Source organism: Eutrigla gurnardus (assembly GCF_963514095.1).
Source record: "Eutrigla gurnardus genome assembly, chromosome: 9".
Classification (NCBI taxonomy): domain Eukaryota; kingdom Metazoa; phylum Chordata; class Actinopteri; order Perciformes; family Triglidae; genus Eutrigla; species Eutrigla gurnardus.
The window spans coordinates 3,929,648-3,952,535 of NC_139923.1; the positions used below are offsets into that span (position 1 = coordinate 3,929,648).

Below are 22,888 nucleotides of genomic sequence, written 5' to 3' on the forward strand. Positions count from 1 at the left end.
CTCTAAAAATGTACAAGGCTTATCACGGAGATCTTTTAATCCCCCAGCCCTCATCTACAGGATATTTCTTATTTGGATGTGTTTGATGCGTTGCAGCTAATAGTATTTCAAGTATCAGAGAGGTAGATTATGCTGTGAAGTAACTCCTTGTGTCTCCGTCAGGTATTAAATGGACTCCAGACTCCAACGGTGTGGCAGCTTTTGACTGCAGGAACAGAAACTGGTGAGTCGAGTCCAACATTGGCTTCTCATATCTAAACCAGAAAATAATTGAAATAAATATCTCAGCAATTATTGGATGGATTGGCCTTATATTAGAGATGATGAATACATATGACTTTGGTGACTTCTCCTCTAGTGCCATCGTGAGGTATTTATTGTTTAATTGACATTGCGATGTGTAGCCTATAGCACTGATGTGCCCAAACACAGCCTCACTTCTAGCATGACTGCAGACTTTGTTGATGAAGATGAAAAGGACAGCTGACGACCTTGATCACTCTACTTCCTCCTTTACCTCTGAGGAAAAACGATCATTATGACGATTTTAGCTGGATTTACATAGAAGTTGTGAATATTTCAGCTTAGAGGAACACGCTGAACTTATATTCACTACTTATCTGGAAACACTGAGGCAGATGGGATGTTAACTTGCCAGCAGTATTGTGTGTTTTATAGTTTTACATTTTACTGCCTTCAGCCTCAAAGCTCCCAATACCATTAAACCAGCTTGAGTTTGGCTTTTATATTTCTTCCTCGTTAATAATTCAGTATTTTGCATTCTCTGTTTGTTGATCACAGCATGTTAAAATGTTTGTGGAACAAAAGACTGCACACTTCTGTAATGTGGGGAGGAGATATTTTATGAACCGCAAATCACAAACAAAAATACAATCAGGAATATTCATCAACCACTGACGTGAAATTCTGGGAAAGTGTGTTGTTAAGTGTGCCTGTTATTAAGTGTATTTACAGTATGACAACAGAATGCAAAGGCAGGAACTCCCAGTGCGATGCTGAATGTCAGTCGCTCTGCTGGCCGTGTGTCGGCTGAGCAGTGGCCAGCCAGAGTCCTGATCCTCTGGAAAAGACGATAAGCCGCTCCTTAGCCGGGTCACTGCTGCCCACATGGCACCATATGCGACTGTTCATGCATTTCTAAATAATACCAGAGAGCTGCATATGTCCCCGAACGCCTCGTCACTCCGGTTTCACTGCAGCTGAGCTGGAAGAAGCTGCTGCGTTCAATGCACAGTGACACGTTTTTCCTTGTTCATATCAGTAATGTGGAGATAAGCTCTCCATTTTGATCAGTTTAGAAACAAACTAAATGCTGACTCTTCGTGTTTCCCCTTGATTCATCTGTAAGTGCAGACACAGATCAAAAGTGTGGACATGATAAATACAAAGTCAATAACGGATGATATTGATTTACAAAACATATACAATGACACAGATAAATAAGAGGGGACAGCATGGGAAGAAACATTTTAAATATGTGATCTGTTTGGGTTTGGATGCATGGATGGGTTTGGTTGTGTGTCATTAGTTGTTTTTGTTCATGCACACATACCCTCCCTCCCTCCATCAGTAACATGCCTACATTTAAACGTAATGTAATTATTGTCTAATATGACAATATGTAATATGTCTTGTTGAACTGTTCAAGTTGGTTGTTTTTTGTTGAGCTCATTGTTGTTCCATTGATAGCTGTTGTGGTTTTTACACTACTTTAGATAGGGCTATCATCTTTCAACTTTCATAATAAGTTGACCTCTTAACTGTAGGGCTGCAGCTACCAACTATTTTGTTATTCTTGCTTTGATTATATATATATATATATATATATATATATATATATATATATATATATATATATATATATATATATATATATATATATATAAATTATTATTATTATTATTTAAAGGTGCAATTGACAACATTGATAACACTAGATGTCGCACTCGAACTCCCCCCTTCCATTGCATTCACATCACAACAGCTGTTGCTCGAAGTGCATCCGCCCTCAATGGGTTGCCGGTTTGTTCTATCTAACGGTTAATACACTGTGATAAGATATTAAAAAGACAGATCTGATGAATATTTTACCGGTCAAGAAGAAAAGTAGCCACCTTTGCGTTTCTTTTCAGTCCTTGAAACTCCTTGAGCTGACTCCGACGATCAAACACTGAACCAATGTTCACTCTGGTCTCGCTCCCCCTTTTGTCACTAAGTACTTGGGACTGGTACCGAAATGCCGCCCGCTTACTGTCAAACTCAGACATTTTTCCCTTTTTTCCACACAAACTGGCCACCTCAAAGACTCTTGACCCCTGACTACAGAGATACCACGTGATACCAACGTCGTTATTCTATTGGCTCACAAGCTTTGCTAGAAGCTGCAGCCACATGTCACACATCTACACAGAGGTAAAAAAAACAACCATTATGGGCCGACAACATTTTTAAAAATGATTAATTCACAATCAAACATTTTTTTTTTCACGAGAAGTGATACTGCACCTTTCTAAAAGCTCTATGGATGTATTATTTTTTTAATTATTCGTGTCCATAAAAATGTGACTGTACTGTATGTGATCACAGAAAAATGAAGGATTGGTTCTTTAATAATACATTATGAGCTATAAATATCATCCATATAATATCTCCTGTATGGGACTGTGTGTGAGATACATTTTTTGGCTCAAGGGATTTGAATTGAAACAAAAATGACTATATAAGATAAAATAATCCTTTATTCACCCTTGATGGGGACATTTACGGTATTACAGCAGCAAAGGGGAAGGTGCACCAAATAGGGATGGGATGATCACAGATTGCAATAAATAAAATAAAAAAAAATAAAAAACGCTCACAATAAATTTATGGTGAATTTCATTTATCAGGATAATTAAATATTATTATCATGAAAATTGACACGAGTGATTTATAGAATAATATTCTATAGCTTGCTCTCATGGTAGAGAAGTGAAAAATAAAGCGAGATTTAAAAAAAAATTAAAAAAAAATCTGGAATTATCATATAGCAAAGAACAGACTCAGTCAGTTTTACTATTTTTCATTTGTTTTTTATTTAGTTTACTTGGGACCATATTTAAGATGATTTTTTCCTTGTTTTTCACTGAAAAATATGTATGTATTTTATCTATGACACAATAAACATTTTTTTCTGAACAAAATATGAGGTTGATTACAGTATATTTAGGTGCCATTTTGCATTTTAATGATTATTGGGATAATATCAGGAATTGCAACTATTTTGCCAAGATAATCCTGACAGAGGCCAAAGATGCTGTCACTACATGATTGGTCGAGGGGTTATGGGGGAGGTGGGGACTGGTAATAACACCTCTGTAATGAAAACTGACATAATGACATTTAAAAAAGGGCATTTTTAAGTCGAATATAATACATTTTGTATTGAAAATCTGAACGAGGAAATCCATTTCAGAACGTCTTGAACTTTATTGTATTATATGATTAAATAAGCAGTGTTCTGTCATGCTGCGTTCAGGTACATCCAGGCAGCCACATCTCCAAAAGACATTATCATCATGGTGGACATCAGTGGCAGCATGAAGGGGTTGAAGATGACCATCGCCAAACACACCATCAACACCATCCTGGACACGCTGGGAGAGAACGACTTTGTCAATGTCATTGCTGTGAGACACACACACACACACACACACACACACACACACACACACACACACACACACACACACACACTCTCTGTCCTACAGAAAAATTCTACTTATACCATGCAGTAATACTACTCTCTTCTAATGAAAAATACTAATAGCATACAGTAAAAATAGTAAAATATTCCTTCAGTAAAAGTATGTCACTATAATGACTCACATGCAGTTGAAATATTTAACTGTGATAGATGTTTATGACTCAGCATTAATGTAAAAGCAGGATTTAACTGTTGGTAGTTGGTTGAGCTGGAGCTCATTTTGTTAACTAATAATTATTTCATTATGGATTCATGCGCAAATTAAATTCTCCATTAATCAATTGATTGTGTGGCTTATTCCTATTACACTAACATTATTACTGATATATTAACATTATTAGTAAAACATTAAAACATGACATCATTAACATTATTACTTGTGCATTAACAGTTTTAACAGTAGTACTAATATTTTTACATTATTAATGTGTATATATATACAGTATATATATATATATATATATATATATATATATATATATATATATATATATATATATATATATATATATATATTTAACAGTATTGTTGATACATTATAATTATTATGAATAATAATTAATATGATGTATATAGCGATTTTTTAGGTACTCAGAGACTATACAGTAGTACTGGACAAAAACAAATACAAATGTATGAAAATGATCATTAATACATTAATACAAGTAACATTATTACTAATAAATTAACATTAATAACAATATTGTTAATACATTAACATTAATAACAATATTGTTAATACATTAACATTAATAACAATATTGCTAATAAATTACCACTATTATTAAAACATTAACATTATTAATAATATTGCTAATACATTATCATTATTATTAAAACATTAACATTATTAACATATTGCCTATACATTAGCATTATCATTAAAACATTAACATTGTTAACAGTATTGCTAAACTTTAACCTTACTAAAACATTAACATCACAAACATTGTTAACATTATTACTGATACATTAAAATTATTATTATTACAAAATCTGGAACCAGCAAATGGTTTTACAGGAAAAAATGACTGTTTTCAATCAACATATTAATGAAGCTGTACTTGTCTGTTGTACTTACTGTTGGGAAGTTTCATTTATAAATGTAAGTAAAACGTGGTATGAAATGAATAGTGCAGCACCGCAAATATGTACAGTATTGGAATACATGTACTTACATCACTTTATTACATGCATTAGGTCAACTGTTACCAGTTCAGGGATTTGAACCAAAGATTGCTGTTTGCTCATGCATTTGTCGCCTTTGTGTCTCCTCTTCCTGTTTGCAGTACACTGACTACGTTCGGTATGTGGAGCCGTGCTTTAAAGGAACTCTGGTCCAGGCCGACTTAGACAACAGAGAGGTAAGACCATTATCTACTTCATGGAGGCTTAGCGAGCTAATGAGGCATCAAATTAGCCAATACAACACACACACACACACACACACACACACACACACACACACACACACACACACACAGATTGACCTATTGGCCTACTTCTTGGAATGGCACAAGAAGCCATAGAAATCTGTAGCTATATGTGTGTTTTTTTTTTTACAGGACCAACATAACTTTTGAGATCTTTAGAGTGAAGACAGTTTTCTTTGTTGTAACTCAGTAATTGCAGAAGTATTCAGGTCTTTTAGTTAAAGTTATAGTTGTGATATTGTCAAATTGGGTTGTAGGAGGTACTTTTGCAGTCAGTGTCAGTGTATTACCATTGCAGTTAGTGTATTACAGAAGATGGAGTTTGTTGAAACAAACAGGAGTACCAGCATGGCAACCATCAATATCAGGACTGCTCAGGACGTAGATTAGACACCTGAAATAAACAGTTTAACAATATTTTCACCACTTTACCTTGCTGTCAGACTTTCTGGCCCTGAAGTAAGTTTATCGCGCACAACAAAGGAGTTGCTGGTATACCACTACCATGCTAGTTTGTGTTATTGTGTGACTTTGGTGTATTAAAGGGTTAGTTCTAACTCATAGCTACTTTATTAACAGTTATCTGTTCATATTGTCTGGAAATGTTGATATTTTTTCGTCTAATGGTCATTAAATTAAAACCTGAAAAGTAACTAGTAACTAAAGCTGTCAAATAAATGTAGTGATGGCAAAGCTACAATATTTCTAAAGTAGTGTAGAAGAAGAAGAATGGTCTGATGGAGGTTACATTTTTCAAAAGTTTTCAGTCCAAAATGTTTTTGAGTGCTTTTTGAACCACATTCATATCTATAAAACCATCTCCATGTTAGCAATCTACTGATCTGAAATCTTTCTCTCGCAGCACTTTAAACAGCTAGTGGAGGAGCTCCATGTTAAAGGAGAAGCCAAGATCAAGAACGCCATGAAGGAATCCTTCAAAATCCTCAATGAGGTTTGTGTCCTTAAATTATCACAAATGCAAAAAGACATGAAGTTATCAAACAAACAAGGTCTGTTTAAATTATGATTTTATTGTAAAATATGAAATATAACTGTTAATAAAAATACTATTTGGACATTGTTGCACTGCCATACAGGAACTCTACAGTATGCTGTTATTCTGACTTGCACTCTACTATTTTTGCACTGTTACCACTATCATCATACAAATTACAACAATATTCATACAGAACTGTTTTGCTGCTAATACATCTGCTGTGTTCTTTTGCACTACAAAAACTCAGACTTACATTTTTTTTCTAGTATTAGTATTATGTTGTGCACCTTATTATTTATAGTTTACCCCAGTGTGTTGTTTTCTCTGTTGTGCCTGTGCACTGTATCTCACCGTGGGATGGGGAGAAACGTTGTTTTGGTTTCTTTTGTGTGGTACATGGAAGAAATTGACAAATAAAAAGTTGAATTTGAAGTTGAAGTTAAATTGACTGCTACAGGATCTTACAAAAAATGCTTAAGTGTATTTTTCCTTTGTATTTCTGTTTGAATACAAATTGGCTATTGACACACGATGCACCTTTGGGATTTTGGGGTCCTTGGGCTGTCCCTGCTTGGCCTGGCCAAAAATCCAGCCTCAGCTCTAACTCTAAGAATAAACCGTAAAAGTTTAAGCATGCCGGACTCAAGCCCTGAATTGAGTGATGCTCAGTGTGATTATTTAACTCTGTAATCCTGTAAGGAGGTTCTTATATTCTGTTGGGAATCTGGAGTAGAAGTTTGTTTTACACAATTGACGGTCCAATGTAGGACCACACACCAATTTGTTTTAATGCAAACCAGCTCAACCAGCATTTGTCATTACGAAATATTATGTCAAATTAAAAATGAATCAGCAACCAGTGTTTAGAGTTTCACAGGATTAAGCCAACAATCAACTGTATATAAGAAGTGGAGGTAGTCAGCGTGACATCACCCATCGGTTTGTGGACTACAGTTTTGTAGCCTGGAGTTTGGTGTTTTGGCGGAACCCATCTTGGTTTTTGGCCATCACCATTTTCGGTTTTGGTTGACAGCATCTTGTTTTTTGATTTTCGCAATCTGGGTTTTGGGCCTTCAGCATCTTGTTTTTGGCAACCAAAAGTGACACAAGAGCTGGGAGCTAAGAACAATCAAACGCTGAATAAGATATTTTTAGGACCAAAATGCTGCATACAAGTTAAGATATTTTAAAATGTTCTCAAGGGTACTCAAGATATGTGAATGAAAATGAGTTTTATAGGGACACACGAGTCCTAAGCATGAAATGGGCCTGTTGCGACGTGTTTGATTGGCCCCTTAGAGGTGTTTTACCACCAACAAGTGGACTGGAGTAGCTACACTCTCATTCATGGTCATTCTCAGTCTCATTATGTTCCATTTAGGAAGCGGCTGATGGGTCAAGGTAAAATCCGTTATAGCAGTCCAGTCTGATTTTTTGACTTAATAGCAAACCAGTTTGAACATTGTTATACTGGCAAAACGCTACTCTGAAGTTGTTGCTCTGTACATAAACTGTGTGTTTGTGTGCAGGCAAGGACAAAGGGCCAGGGCAGCATGTGTAACCAGGCCATCATGCTGATCACAGATGGAGCAATGGAGGACTTTGAGTCTGTCTTTGAGGAGTTCAACTGGCCTGAGCGCAGGGTGAGAACAAAAACGATCCAACTTCCCTAAACTTGAATTTCTCTGCAATACCAACTCCCTTTTACCAGTGAAATGAACTGCTGGAGCTGCACGTTTGCTGAAGACTACTGTATGCTATCACAAAGTACAGTTAAAATATTTTAATACATTTACTACAAAGGCCTTTAATGGAAGCAGTCTTCTATTAGAGACAGTCATTTCTAATTCTCTCTCTTTGAAGAGAGCATTTGGTCATATTGTAGTATGAATCCTATTTGTTGTGTGATCCACTCCTGTTTGCCCTGTTACATGTGTTTATGTCCTTATGCTGGTAATACAAGCTTAACACTTCCTATATGTTTCAAAGTAAAGGCATTTCAGTGGAAAGAATCCTTTTATTTTCAAACAGCAGGAAGGTTTTGTGCTCTCATTTTAGCTGTTCAATGCTTTTACATTTAAAATATTTTCAGTGGAAAAAGTCAAATCAAATCAACATTCATTGTAAAGCAGTGGGCAGCTACTCTACAACACCCAGGGAGCAGTTTTGGGGGACTGGTGTCCCACTCCACCTCAGCAGTGTCCAGGAGGCAAATGGCCTCTCCATCCACCTCTCCATCTACCAGACCACGCTCCATACGTGGTCCATGCGTGAACTTGAACCAGCAACAATCTGGTTCCCAAGCCCTATGAATCCCTTCATTTACTATCAAACCATTTATTGTGCAACGTTACTTTTTGTGGAAAATTCATACTTCAAAGAAAGCTGCTGCCATCTATTCACTCATTCATGTGTAACATGAACACACAACCATTGCAACAGGACAATGACACTTGAGATGACTCAAAGAGCAAAGTGTGTTTCTGTGTTCAGGTGCGAGTCTTCACTTACCTGATCGGCAGAGAAATGACCTTCGCTCAAAACACAAAGTGGATTGCCTGCAACAACAAAGGTCAGCGGTTGGTCTGTGTGTGTGTGTGTGTGTGTGTGTGTGTGTGTGTGTGTGTGTGTGTGTGTGTGTGTGTGTGTGTGTGTGTGTGTGTGTGTGTGTGTGTGTGTGTGTGTGTGTGTAGGCATTTTTGAACTGCATGTTTTGTGTTTTCTCAGGTTACTACACACACATCTCCACACTGGCCGATGTGCAGGAGAATGTCATGGAGTACTTGCATGTGCTCAGCCGACCAATGGTCATCAACCACGACCATGACATCATTTGGACAGAAGCCTACATGGACACTGTGGTAAGCCGATGCCAACAAATCAGAGAGCTTAACTGGAGCAGATCATAAGAGGCATTCATCATATTTCAAACTTCTTATAACAGATATGAAGTTTATTTTTTTTTTTCATTTTCGGCGAACTACTGTACAGTAATCATCATCATTTCACCTTCATCTGTCCGTCTGCTTCATCCCCCCATCATCTCTGGGCCTTCCCCTCCATCGCTCTGGCAGCTTCCCAGCACCAAGGAGGTAAAGAAGAAGAAGTTCTACTTTCAGATAGACTGGATTTAACATGTAGAACAAGATGGTGTTGAGACGAAATGTTGAGCAAATGTTTTCTGTGGCGTGAGTGCTTACAGAGTCAAGGCACCTGGCACAAATGACACAAATACACAAAATAGACTTCTATACAATCCGACTTCTTTTTGCAAAGCAGATTTAAAGCACTACGGCCAGGGACGTCACTAGGATGTAAAGACAGGGGGGCTTAGCCCCCAGGAGAAGCATCTTTGTAGTACTGTATTAGAACTTAGTAAAGTTAAAAGCAACAGACATCGTCTTCCCCCATTCTCTTCTGTTGAACAAGAGTTACTGTAATGTTAACTTTGAAACACATTAAAGCTGCATGCATATGAATATGTAAATGTGTCTAAAGTGATACCGTATCTAATACGTTAGACTAAAAAAATCAAAAATCAAATATAAATTAATAGCCAAATTATTTGGGGGGGCTTGGGAACAATCTTAGGGTAGCTCCAGCCCCCCTTAAATAGGCCTAACAACGTCACTGACTACGGCATTGCTTCATGTTTCAGATCTGGAGTCTGCTGCTCGGTAGGCGTTTAGTTTAGGATCATATTTTGACGGTCATTGTGGAGAGAGACAAATGTAATTGGAGGATAGAGATTAGTAGTTATTTCAGCCAGTTTGGAATCAAGCGGTTAAATCCCACAAAGTGAGACTACTGAGAGCAGTTAGAAGTGTTCAACTGAAGGCGACCTTCATATTTTAGGTAGCGAGCATTAGCATGGTAGCTAGAAAGCTAACAATTACTTCAGCTGTGTCTGAAATGACTCACTACATACAGGACTATGCACTGAGTTTGTCACATTGTAATCAGAATGTATAGTGAGAATTATTTTACTCTATAGCGGACTCAATGTATCTCACAATTCATCTTGAACCTAACTAACCCAGCAGAATACACCATCATGGATTTGGCTGAAGGAAAAATGACAGACGGACGAGAGTAGAGAGAGCAGAGTGATTGAGTCAAATCCATGATAATAATATATTTAATGTGAGTAGAGCATCATAACACAGTAAGCCACAAAGTACTTTTTGGGATTCATTAATCTGGGAAAATACGTGTATTGGTATACCGCTGCTTTCTTTTTCAACTTTCACAATAAAGGTCCTAGACACATCATTGCTTACCAGAGTAACTTAAATCAAACAAATGAGCGTACACTCTGTTTGTATTATGGATGGTCCACCAGCTGCTGTCGATCCAGCATGTTTCATCATAAGTCAATATTCCAACCAAGGAAATCATGATGTGCAATGTATCGTTATCATGTCATTACTGTGTTGTGTCATGTTGTTCTCAGCTCTGGATGTCATATGTAGAAGCATTTAACACAGATCACATATACGTGTTTATCCATATTTTATTGGCTTCATGTTTCAGATACTTAGTTTAAGATTTTACACATAGAAAAGTATAATAACATGAATGATGTGACCTCCCAGAGTGTCCTGGACCTTATGTTGGGAACAACTGGTTTAGATTGTAGATTGTAGTATTGAAATGTACACAGTACTACATCGCCACCTGGAGTTCAACATTAGGACTGCACATAGTTATTACAGCTGCGTGTCGTGTCATAATAAACATTTTATTAGATTTGTGTTTAGATGATGAAGAATGTGTTTGACGGAGAAAATTCCAATTACATTTGAACATAGTTAAGATTGCGTCTGTCAGTTGAAATGCTCTGGTCAATCCATTCTCCATGTTGAGAGTATGTGGTGTTGTTGATAAAATAACGCCATGTGTTGGATGTTTGTCTCAGCTCTTCACCACCAAAGCTCAGAGTCTGCTGCTGATGACCTCGGTGGCCATGCCGGTCTTCAGCAAGAAGAAGGAAACGGTCAGTATCAGCTCTTACCGAATAATTCAGTCAAACATGTCCCATTGTAGTATTTTAATTTCCGTGCAGACACAATTGAATGCAATATCGTATATATTCTTTTTTTGTTCATTTTAAATGGTATGACTGATAGTTTCTTATTATTAAAATGAAATACTGAGGATTTCCCTTTAGAGCAAAACAAACATGACAATAGACTGCATTGTTCTTCCTCAGCAGTAGTTGGCCGTTTAAATTGAATTTCACATCATAAAATTGTTGTTGTCTTTAACACTGTCACAAAGTGGTGTTATCTAGTGACCCTGCTGCTGCCTGTCTCTCCAGTTGTCCCATGGGATCCTGCTGGGTGTCGTTGGCACCGACATCCCACTGATGGAGGTGATGAAGCTGGCGCCCAGATACATGGTGAGCTCACTTTGGATGTGTAGGAAAGGTGTTACTGCTCCTGAGTTTTCACCATAAAAGCTTTTTTTTTTCTTTATCTTTTTCGCCTACAGCTGGGAGCTCACGGCTACGCCTTCCTCATCACCAACAACGGTTACATCCTGGCACACCCTGACCTTCGACCTCTGGTGAGTTAACATCACTGAAGACGACAGATTTACTAGCTCTCTATTTAAAGAAAGAGAAGTGCAGCAGATGTCCTGAAGGGTGCAGTAAGGGGAGAAGCTATCAAGTATTCATGGGATGATGATACAGTATTTCACCACAGTGACAGTGTGCCCTCTGTCCTACAGTATAAAGATGGAAAGAAACTGAAGCCGAAGCCAAACTACAACAGTGTGGATCTGTCTGAGGTGGAGTGGGAGGATACGGAGGAGAAGGTGAGTAAAGGACGGATGAGCAGCGTGTTGAAATGAAACCCACATGTTCATTGTCTGGAACTCAAACGTCACATCAGCAGCCTGCTCAATAGCGTTCAGCATGGACACTTAAAGTGGCAGTGTGTAACATGTTCTATTTAATTGTCTTTTAAGTTCCTCTCTATCAAAGAGTGAGTTAAAACGTGCAAAGTGCTTGTACTCTCTGCTTTGCAAGTACAGACTATGCTGGACCAGAAAGCATAACCAGACTCCCGGGAGTAATCCTGGGAGTAGTCAAGTTAGTAACAGTAGAGATGCCGATTTTAGTCAATTACTTTAAATAAATGGTCATCTCCCGCCTTGACTACTGCAACTCTCTCCTGGCCGGACTCCCGGCCTCTGCGATTAAACCATTGCAGCGTATCCAGAACGCTGCAGCACGCCTCGTCTTCAATCTACCCAAATTCTCACATGTGACCCCCCTCCTCCGTGACCTCCACTGGCTCCTTGTTGCAGCACGCATCCAATTCAAGACGATGGCACTGTCCTTCAGGGCCATCAATGGAGCGGCACCCATCTACCTTCAAACACTGGTCAAACCACACGCCCCGAAGCGAGCACTTCGCTCCTCTACTTCAGCTGGCCGGCTGGTACCACCATCGCTGAAATCAAACAAATGTCGCTCAGCAAAGTCCAGACTCTTCTCTGTTCTGGCGCCTCAGTGGTGGCCTCGACTCTGCATAGCATGACCCACTACCCCCCCCCCCCCCCCCCCCCCAAAAAAAACCCTCCATGTTCTTACCTATTTGATCATAGCACTGTTGTTCTTAAGGTATCCTTGCTGAACAGCTTCTACTGTACTCAGACGAGGACCTAACACTTGTTTCTATTTTTTAGCTCTTACTTTATCGGCAATGATATGTTGTGGTTTCTTTCTTTTGACAAATGTACTTATTGTAAGTCGCTTTGGACAAAAGCGTCTGCTAAATGCCCGAAATGTACATGTAAATGTAAATGCCGTTGCAGACAGCTGCATAGATGGGGAGTACCGTAAACGTGTCTGACAGATACGTGGTGAGAGGAAGAATCTAATCCGACTTTGTGGTCAATTTGTCGTCTCGTTTGCACTTCCAGCTGAGAACGGCCATGGTGAGGGGAGAGACTGGCAACCTCCAGCTGAACATCAGAGCATCCGTGGATAAAGGGGTGAGGAATCAGTCCATTCACAGAGCTAATCACAAGACCATAATACAACACAACCTCCAATGGTTTTTCATATAAGTCAGACACTTCTAAAAACACAGAGTTTTAATATAATCACACAACCAGCGAGGATGTGATCCGTCCAGGAGATTAAACGCGTGGAGTTGATGGGAAATGAAATGTCACCAGTCAGATGTGTGTGCATCATCCCCTTGCCTTAGGGCAGATCACATGCCCTGTTGTCTCTGCTTCCCTGTTTCTATGTTTCTATTGTTTTTTGCTTTGTTTGTTCTTTTATTCATCTTTTCCTTTCTTAAAGGAAAAGTTCGGAATTTTGGACATAGGACCTAATTTCCAACTTACCCGAGGTGATATAGGTCGGTGGAGACCGTTTTCAGCACAATTGGTCCAGTCCTTATAGTTGCACAAGTCACTGTTGCTAAACTGGTGTTGAGCTAGCGCACGTCAATGGTAACATCCAGCCTGTCTCTAAAAACAGCTTTAACTGCTCCGCAGAACACCCGAGACAAATGTATTATGACGTCGGACTATCGATGTACATGTCAGTGTTGGTAGAATAATTTAATTTTTTTTTTTAACGCTGCTACGAGTACTAGCTGTCACGACTGTAGGGGGCTTAGGTTTCGTTTTTACGCACTACTACTAACACGCAAAGTAAAATTCCGCTGCTGCTGAAAAACTAGTCCCTCAATATGTTTTATCATTGAAAATGCAAGGTTGGTTTAATTTCTAAAATTATTCTACCAACACTGACATGTACATCGATAGTCCGACGTTATAATACATTTGTCTCGGGTGTTCTGCGGAGCAGTTAAAGCTGTTTTTAGTGACAGGCTGGATGTTACCGTTGACGTGCGCTAGCTCAACACCAGTTTAGCAACAGTGACTTGTGCAACTATAAGGACTGGACCAATTGTGCTGAAAACGGTCTCCACCGACCTATATCACCTCGGGTAAGTTGGAAATGAGGTCCTATGTCCAAAATTCCGAACTTTTCCTTTAACTCATATATATGCTAGTATTCCATCAACCTGCCCGGGGACTACAGGTGGAAAATAGCCTCTCTCTGCATGCTTTTCTTCTTGTTCAAGATTAATGTCTTATTTATTTATGTCTTTATTTATTGGAATGAATAAATTACATTTAATTACATTAAACTTCTGTTAATACCACCACTACTGTTAATGCTACTACTACAACACCAAATGCAGTTGGAACCAAAGGGCCTGGGCTGCACGAGATTTCTGCCTAAAAGCCTATTAAGGCAGTTTTTTCTCGCCACTGTCGCTGTAACGCTTGCCCCTGGGTGATGTTGGGAATTTGAAATTGTGTTGACTCTTGACATTTTGAGCGTATTCTAGTCCTGCTCAATGTGTTAAGTGTCCTGAGATGACTTCTGTTGTGATTTGACACTATAAATAAAATTGAATTGAATTGAATTGAATTATGCCTTTACAACACAGGAAGTGATGTGTTTAACATCCCTGGTTTGTAAACAGCAGAAGAAGTGACAAAGTACATGTACTCCAGTACAAATTCACGTACAGTATTTCCAAGTTTCTGCTAGTTTTCTAGTCTCCTCACTACATCACAGAGTCAAATATTGCACTTTTTACATTTGTCTGGCAGCTGTAGTTCTTTTTCAGATGACGTTTTTCATCCCCTTCCTGTCCAGTATCTCCTACTGCCTTCACCAAAATGTTCCTCCGTCTGAAGCAAAATAAACTCTTTAAAAACGTCTCATGGTTCAGCTGGAAAATGCATGGTCACAGAGCTGTAAACAGCTGTTTTTCCTTTTAGAGATACTTGGTTCTCACAGGACAGACGATACCATTATGCAATAGGATGCATTGCTGCAGCTTAAAAATGCACCCTATACAATTATGTAGCAGTAACATTAATCCAAAAACTTCCGATATAATAGTAAAACGCTGACAGGGAAAATGCGCGTGCCTCAGAGCGAGGACTTATTCAAAACACATCCATTATTACAAGCCTGTATGCCAGCACATAAGCACATATCACATCCAACCTCCACACGCATCAAAACCAAAACATGCCAGTCTGGTTACAAGGAATCAAGTCCGCATTAAGACGTTTAAGACATAGCGCCCCCACGCTTCAATGGTGAGGACAAGAATTGCATGCAGGCCGGTGTCTTTATTAAAGTGAAATAGTGATCAATCACCCTCATGCGCAAATCATACATAAAAAAATAGCCTAATTTTACACATGATCCATGATTATGACAAAACAAAAAAACAAAAAACAAAACAAAAAGGCAATGCATGGGAAAAAACAGCATTTTGCCAATATTTTAGAGACTCCCCCAACATTTCACAAATCATGTTTTCAGGGGAGCTCATGTCTCATTAAGGGGGGCTGAGACCCCTCTGGCTCCCCCGTAGTTCGCACCCTGGTATAGACTGTCATAACACAAAGTGGAGATAGCATTGAGACTAAAATCATTGTTTGTTTGTTGACCTGGTTTACCTGACAGACCCGTACAGCATACATCCATGTGGTGTAGCTACGCATAATCGCAATGGAAGATGTTGTATTTACAAAAGATGAGCATGTTATGCTGTTATAAAAACATGGATTAATATGCTTTCTGTTAACCAACTCTATGTTGTCCAACCTATGTCTCATTCGGTAGCATGTCAATGAAATTGTACAAATATACAAGCAAGTTGTGTTCAACAGATCCTGGATTATTGTCAGTCTACTATAATTAAGGAAACTAAGTAATAAGAGTAATACAATTCTGAAATCAATTTGAAAACTAAGCCAAGCATTGGGGTGATGTGTCCATGCCTCATAATTTTCCTCCAGTGGTCCATTCCATAAATACCGAATGGTCCCTAACTGGTACATGTGGCACACCACAGGCTAGCATTAGCATGTTGACTTCGCCACCAATAACAGGTGATGTACAGTAGAAGATCAGACTTCCATGAGTCAAACAAATCAGGCTGATGACAATGAATACATGCAGGGACAATGGCTTGCTGGATGATCTCTGATGCCGTGTATGTTAGTCATGTGACAGACGTTTGGGGTCTTAACGTGATCTCCTTCCCCTCCAACAGAAACGACCTCTGTTCCTCATCAACGACTACTTCTTCACAAATATTGATGAGACACCTTTCAGGTAAATTGTTTGTTTGTTGTTTGTTTTTTCAAGCCCTTTAAATTTGCTTTTGAAGATTCTAAAGTTTTGTTTAAAAATTCATAATATTCCCTATTTTCAGTTTGAATCAATCCATTAATATGAACCTCATGAATCCAGTATCTGCCAGACGCTTTACCAAAACAGATGTCTTTTCTGTTGATGCATTCAGCATCTGCGTGGTTTGAGCCCCAGAGGGCAACATTTTACTCCTATGATTGAAATGTTGACGTGTGGCTGTCTCACCTCCCTTCCCCGTCTCTCTGCAGCTTTGGCATGGCGCTGACGAGGGGTCACGGCAGTGTCATGTTTATTGGAAATGTATCTGTGGAGGAAGGTAGGATTCCCCTCCTGTTACATCAACTGTTGCATCAGTTGGATAAATACAATGAACCAGTGGCTCAACTCCAGCATGTGGACTGTAGAAGGATGCTGAACGTCATTCATGGACAGAAAAATACAACGTCATACTAACTGTGTAGTCATAGCCATGCCATAAAAAAGAATAACTCTAAATGAATATGGATATATAAAATATCTAACAATTTTGAAACTATATAAGCATTTTCATGTATAACTATTTATAATTATTCTATAAATGTTTATTCATTTATTTTTTACAGTTAAAATATTGTTGTTTTCATCCCTTTCTTTTTCCTAATTCTTTCCCAAATGCTTTTGCTTTTCCCATTTTTTCATATTCCTTTTTATTCTTTTACATATTTGTCTTTTATTTCCACATTTTTAGTGAGTTATTCATTCATTCATTTAATTAGCTTTGTGAAATATGTATCTCCTTGTTTTCCCTTAAAGTTTCCCCTTTTTAATTTTACCTGACTGACTTGAGTGTTTGTACCTTCCTCCCCAGGCCTGCATGACCTCACGTCTCCAGACCTTAGCCTCGCCACTGAGTGGTACGTCTCCAGCACGTCGTTCTCCAAAAATTCTGACATTGTATATAAATAAAAAAAATTCCAAATTGTTTCCTGGAATTTGCATTGAAAAAAACAAACTCTGAGCAGGCAGGTTCCTGGAGCTGTTTAATAATAATAATAATAATAATGATGCAACTGATAACAATAATGTTTCATGAAAGCTCTTTTCCTCAGGACGTACTGTGAGACGGACATCGACCCCAGCCACAGGAAGTACTCTCAGCTTCAGGCCGCCATCCGTTACCTGCTGGGCAAGGAGCCCGACCTCGAGTGTTGGTTTCTGACTCCAACATCATAACTCTCCATACACATATATTAGCTCCATTTTACAATTTCAGTCATTTGGAAAAGGAACACAATGAGATTCTGTGGCTGATTAAGGACCTTGTGCTAAGTTTTTCCTTTAAATGTCCACTTAAATGTTTAAGGTGTTTTCATTATCTTAGTCTTTTAAAGTTAGTTCAACCATTGCACAAAAGACCTTAGCAATCAAAGTAAGGAAAACAGCTTAGTAGTAAAAAACAGGAGATACGATGAGCAATTGCTTTCAACAAATCAATAATTCATGAGATATTTATTAACAGTTGAGCTCCTCTAACAACAGCACATCCTTCACGCTGTCCCTTTTAAAGGATTCTCATCTTAAATAAGTCCCTCAGCTAAGGAGAAATTTAGCCTTAAGTGGCATACTTAGGGAGAAAACAAGTTTTGTGCAACCTGCCTTGTCCAGAGTAATGTGTGTTTAATTGATTTTAATTGAAGTCATCTTTGTCTGTTGTTGTCTGTTGCCTAGGCGACGAGGTCTTGCTGCAGCATGTGCTGTTTGACGCCGTGGTAACGGCTCCACTGGAAGCCTACTGGAACGCCCTGATGCTCAATGACAGGTGAGGCCCGAGATATTGATTCATCCAAAATATACATAACAGTCTCATAAAATATATTATAAATATTCATAAGATTTACATCTAGTCATTTGTGTGCGTGGACACATGCGTTCCCCATTCGTTTTTGTCGTTCAGCACTTGTATGTATTTCTGTTGGAGGTATTGTTTCAGTGTATTGTGTCAGCCGGGACGACGTTTCGCTACATAGGGGAGGTTTAGGTCACAAAACCACTTTGTTCAAAACATCATAGTTGGCCTAAAAAATAATTATGTACATTTAGATTTAGGGAACAAAAAGAAGATTAGGTTGACTTTGTCTGGTGGTTAAAAGTCGTTCTCAGTATGAAATACTCCGTCACTACGGCTGGACGTTGCATAATCACGTGGATGTGTTTCAATTCTGTGTCCACCGTGAAAAACCATCCTAACTGACGTTCTGTTATGCTATACAAGGGACATTCCGTGTCCATGTACATGAAAACAATAAATTGCATTTTGTGATGTCCCCACCTGCCTGAGACTGGGCTGAAAACACATGGATGAATCAAAACAATTGGGAATTATTTCAGTCAAACTTTTTTGTAAATCTGCTGTCTCACTGCTCTCACTGCCAACAAAACTCCACTCACGTTTGTGTTGTGAGCTTTTGTGTTTTTAATGTTTTTTTTTTTTGTTTTTTTTTAAATACCTTAATAAAAGCACAGACATGTAAATTAATAAAAGCATAGAAGAAAAATGAGATCCAAGCCATTAAAAGCAGGGTGTGTTTGAGCATGTCTCCATGGTGATTATTAAGAAAAGAGAGGAACAAACTTGGCAGAAACATCCACTCGGACTCAAGGATGAACTGATAAGATGTTGTCATTCAAGAATGAAAATGCTAATTATGACAATTTCACACAAAAGTCTAATAGGATGCTATTTTTTTTTTTATACAAGTTTTGTGTAAAGTTTTCTAATAGATAAACAACATAATGCAACTCAATATAACATATTACAGTAAATCAATGAAGAGCAGAAAACAAAAACTAATCTGGGGACAGTATTTAACATAAGTGAAATAAAGAGAAAAACCCCATAAAACAAGAGGCACAACATATGAATGAAATATAATATGAATGTTTTCATTCTTCATATACGTAAAAATAAGACTTGAATTGATGAAACTTCCCTTGGGCTTCATCAACCCTCGTGATTGAAGATTCAAAAGAGGGAATTCATCAAGGAGAGGATTACTCTGAATGGAGAATAAAATAAAGTCCCAACCTTTGTCCGGATATAACATCCCTCTTCTGTCCTGTGATGGTGTGTGTGCAGGGTGGAGCCCGGGGCTGAGACCGCCTTCCTCGGGACCCGGGCCGGCCTGATGAGGATCATAAGATACGCAGGAGTGGAGACCAGAGTGGCAAAGTAAATATTAATAAATAAATGCTCCAACAGGTCATTTATCACTGTGTTTTTTCTGTAAGGCAAAATAGTGATGTAGACGTAGACACTGGAATATATACCTGAAATAAATATTTGGGCTTTCTTGATAATGTATGACCTATGAATTTTGAGTTTAAATCTTGTTGGTGTCTTTGTGATGCCACCATATTACAGATCAAAGAATAGAGCTGCACACTGTTTTTCAGGCATCTATAAGTTTGGCTGGTCAAAGTGATATGTGTTCAATGAGGCCAGGATAGGATAAGACTGTGGAATGGTTTCCTTAATATGTCGGAACACAAGGAGAGACGTTCATGCTGTCATTATTTTTCATGCAGCATCAGAACAATTAGAGGAAAGTTACTTGCTAGAAAAAATGGTTAAAAGAACACATTAAACCAAACTTACAAACATATTCAAGTCAAGCACTGGATCTTATGTTCTAGCAAACTTATCAAGGTAGTTAGTTGCACAGTAGAGAGCAGGAGTCCTTCAAGTATGTGTGAATTATCACAATATCAGTTAGGAATCAATCACATCTTCTACGGTATCATTCTTTTAACAATTAGTTAAAGTTAGGGATATCTTTATTATATTTCAGTTTTAGAGCATGGATGACAGAATGGAATTTAATTCTAATGCTTGTAATGTTATCTACCATTGTTATTTATATATATATATATATATATATATATATAGCATTATTTGTAATGTACTGTGCTGTTGGGCATCTTATTCATGCATGACACCATAATTAAAATTAATCTAATTAAATCATGGGAACTCTGATCATAATGCTATTAATCAATATGCTAATACTGAATATTTGTATTTTATTTATATAAATAAATTAAAAATATGCATTTTAATAAAGCACATTTTAGATGTTAAACAGAAAATAAGAAAACAACCCAATTTTCCGTTTCTGTCCACTCGACAGGCGGTTTCTGACGGCGACTGATAAAGACAACCTGTTCACCATCGATCACTTCCCCCTGTGGTACCGCCTGGCCGTGGAAAACACTCCCGGGAGCTTCTTCTACTACCCCGTCAACGACAAAGGTCCGTCTCCTCCACAGATCTCAGCGTTCAGAGTAAAAGCTATGAAGGTATTATTGGTGCAAAAGGTTTGAGCACCTGTAACAGTGGAATTTGTAGTTGTGACAGTGATTGTGTATGTGTATCAGTAAATTTGAAGTCACAGACTCTATGAGTTGTGTACTTGTAGATTGTTTTTCTCTCCACAAATACAACACAACACTTACACATTCACAAATTCTTAATTACAGGTGCACAAATCCTATTTTACAAGTCACAGATTAAAAAACTGCCACGCTCACATTTTTGCTCCTATTGTTATAGTATATTTGGTGCAAAACATATTTGTGTACCTGTATCAGACAATGTGAAGTTTTGGACAAAATTTGAATGTGTGCAAATCTGAATGTGAACTTGTGCAATAAATGTTCAATGTATGTAAAATAATTTCCCACGAAAATATTTGTGTTCTTTTAAAACACAAACACAAATCGAGAAGTACAACTGCGCAAATCTTCCCCACGAGTCACAGATTCTGTTTCCTTCACCTACAAATCACAAATCCCACCTCCACTGAGATATGTGGAGCAAAACGATCTGTGCATTCAGTCTATGGTGCAAAAGGCGGGTGCTGATCTGAGAGCGACTGATCCCACAGCCAATCAGAGGAGAGGGGCTTTTCCCCCCACAGCCAATCAGAGGAGAGGGTGGATTCAGCACATGCTAAACTAACAGCAGCAGAGACAGCGATATAGGCAACTTTCAAGGTAGGTTGTATCTTTAACCACATTAATAAATAAACCCCGACGCGAAGCTGAGAAATTTAGCGTCCTGTCACTTTTCCTCTGTTTTGGTAACCATCCTCCCGGCCGTGTGCATTTGTTTTCATTTGTTTTCATTTTCCTAGAAGGCAGAGGAGAATAGGAGTAATTTACTTTACTACGTTGAGATCTTTCAAGCATAGATATTAACTAGTCTTTTTTATAGATCCATGTTTTAAACCTAGACAGAATCATCTTGTAAAAGAGCATATAAGTTATATGAATCTGACTATCTTCCTTCCACGTCTGTTTTCTGAAAACGAAACCTGCATGAGCCGATCTGACCCGGGGTCACAGCTCTCCTCACTTACAGTTTATGACAGATAAGACTACAACAATACACACACATACGTATATTCATTGAAAACAAATGCACACGGCCGGGAGGATGGTTACCAAAACAGAGGAAAAGTGACAGGACGCTAAATTTCTCAGCTTCGCGTCAGGGTTTATTTATTAATGTGGTTAAAGATACAACCTACCTTGGCCGCGTTTCCCAGATTCGTTAAGAAGCTCTTAAGTGCTAAGATCGTCTTTGGAGCGCTCTTAAGAACGCTGTGAAAGAAGGATGTGTTTCCCAGAGTCGCTCTTAGCTTAAGAAGATCTTTCACTAAGAAGGAAACGTAAGATCGAGCTGACCCACTCTTAACAGCCTTCTTAGCGACGAAATGCTCAGTGATCAAGCCGCGTCAGGGAAATTTATATTCTCCACTTTTCGAAATAATAAACAAACAATGCTCAATGTAGAAATGCGCTAAAAAAAAAATAAAAAAAACTTTTCATTGAATTACACGTTTAAGTTTTCCACACACATCTGCATATATGAGTTTATAGTACTACACATAAAAACACATCAACAACCCTGTGGCATTTCACAGATATCAAGGAAACAGATGTAATTGAACTCAGCTGAACCTCATCCAGAGAGGCTCCACCTGCTACTCTATATAAAGGCGTTGCCAAAGTCCGCGTGTGTGAGAAACCATGGCTGCAATACAGCACATTCTCGCTGCGAACCAACAGCTTCGCCGTGCGCAAAGCCATACAGTTTATATAAATGCTTACGTGCGTCAGCACTTCGCCCCACTGGACGTGCTGTCAGACCGGGCTGTCCAGGCAAAGTACCGGCTGCCCCGTGCGGAGATCCAACGGCTGATCACTCTGTTTGTCTCCACACATCCAGAGAGCAACCCGCTGCAACTTTGCCCTCAGCCCGGAGGTGCAGCTCCTGGCTGCGCTGCGTTTTTATGCAGTGGGGAGCTTCCTGGAGGTGGTGGGGAACGGCACCGGCCTCAGCAAGGCATCGGTGTCACGGAGTGTGGCAGCTGTGACACCGATTCTCCTCTTCCACTAACACGCCCATCTCCTCCGCGGTGAACGCCGGTGCCCGC

General features: G+C 38.7%; 1 protein-coding gene across 6 annotated transcripts in view; it reads left to right on the top strand.

Annotated features, from left to right (window-relative positions):
- Positions 1 to 22,888, top strand: part of LOC311019147 (voltage-dependent calcium channel subunit alpha-2/delta-4-like) — a 155,540-nt gene that overhangs the window by 24,601 nt on the left and 108,051 nt on the right. For 5 of the 6 annotated variants that reach the window (XM_084018390.1, XM_084018386.1, XM_084018388.1 and 2 more), the window contains 20 exons: positions 163 to 223; positions 3,539 to 3,689; positions 5,056 to 5,130; positions 6,062 to 6,151; positions 7,726 to 7,839; positions 8,690 to 8,768; positions 8,924 to 9,057; positions 9,271 to 9,288; positions 11,115 to 11,192; positions 11,517 to 11,597; positions 11,690 to 11,764; positions 11,930 to 12,016; positions 13,130 to 13,201; positions 16,312 to 16,373; positions 16,661 to 16,728; positions 17,260 to 17,305; positions 17,501 to 17,598; positions 18,120 to 18,210; positions 19,528 to 19,620; positions 20,579 to 20,700. In XM_084018390.1, the coding sequence (XP_083874516.1) occupies positions 163 to 223; positions 3,539 to 3,689; positions 5,056 to 5,130; positions 6,062 to 6,151; positions 7,726 to 7,839; positions 8,690 to 8,768; positions 8,924 to 9,057; positions 9,271 to 9,288; positions 11,115 to 11,192; positions 11,517 to 11,597; positions 11,690 to 11,764; positions 11,930 to 12,016; positions 13,130 to 13,201; positions 16,312 to 16,373; positions 16,661 to 16,728; positions 17,260 to 17,305; positions 17,501 to 17,598; positions 18,120 to 18,210; positions 19,528 to 19,620; positions 20,579 to 20,700 (1,695 nt within the window). The remainder of the gene's footprint in view (positions 1 to 162; positions 224 to 3,538; positions 3,690 to 5,055; positions 5,131 to 6,061; positions 6,152 to 7,725; positions 7,840 to 8,689; positions 8,769 to 8,923; positions 9,058 to 9,270; positions 9,289 to 11,114; positions 11,193 to 11,516; positions 11,598 to 11,689; positions 11,765 to 11,929; positions 12,017 to 13,129; positions 13,202 to 16,311; positions 16,374 to 16,660; positions 16,729 to 17,259; positions 17,306 to 17,500; positions 17,599 to 18,119; positions 18,211 to 19,527; positions 19,621 to 20,578; positions 20,701 to 22,888) is intronic. The other variant, XM_084018387.1, reaches the window with a different exon arrangement.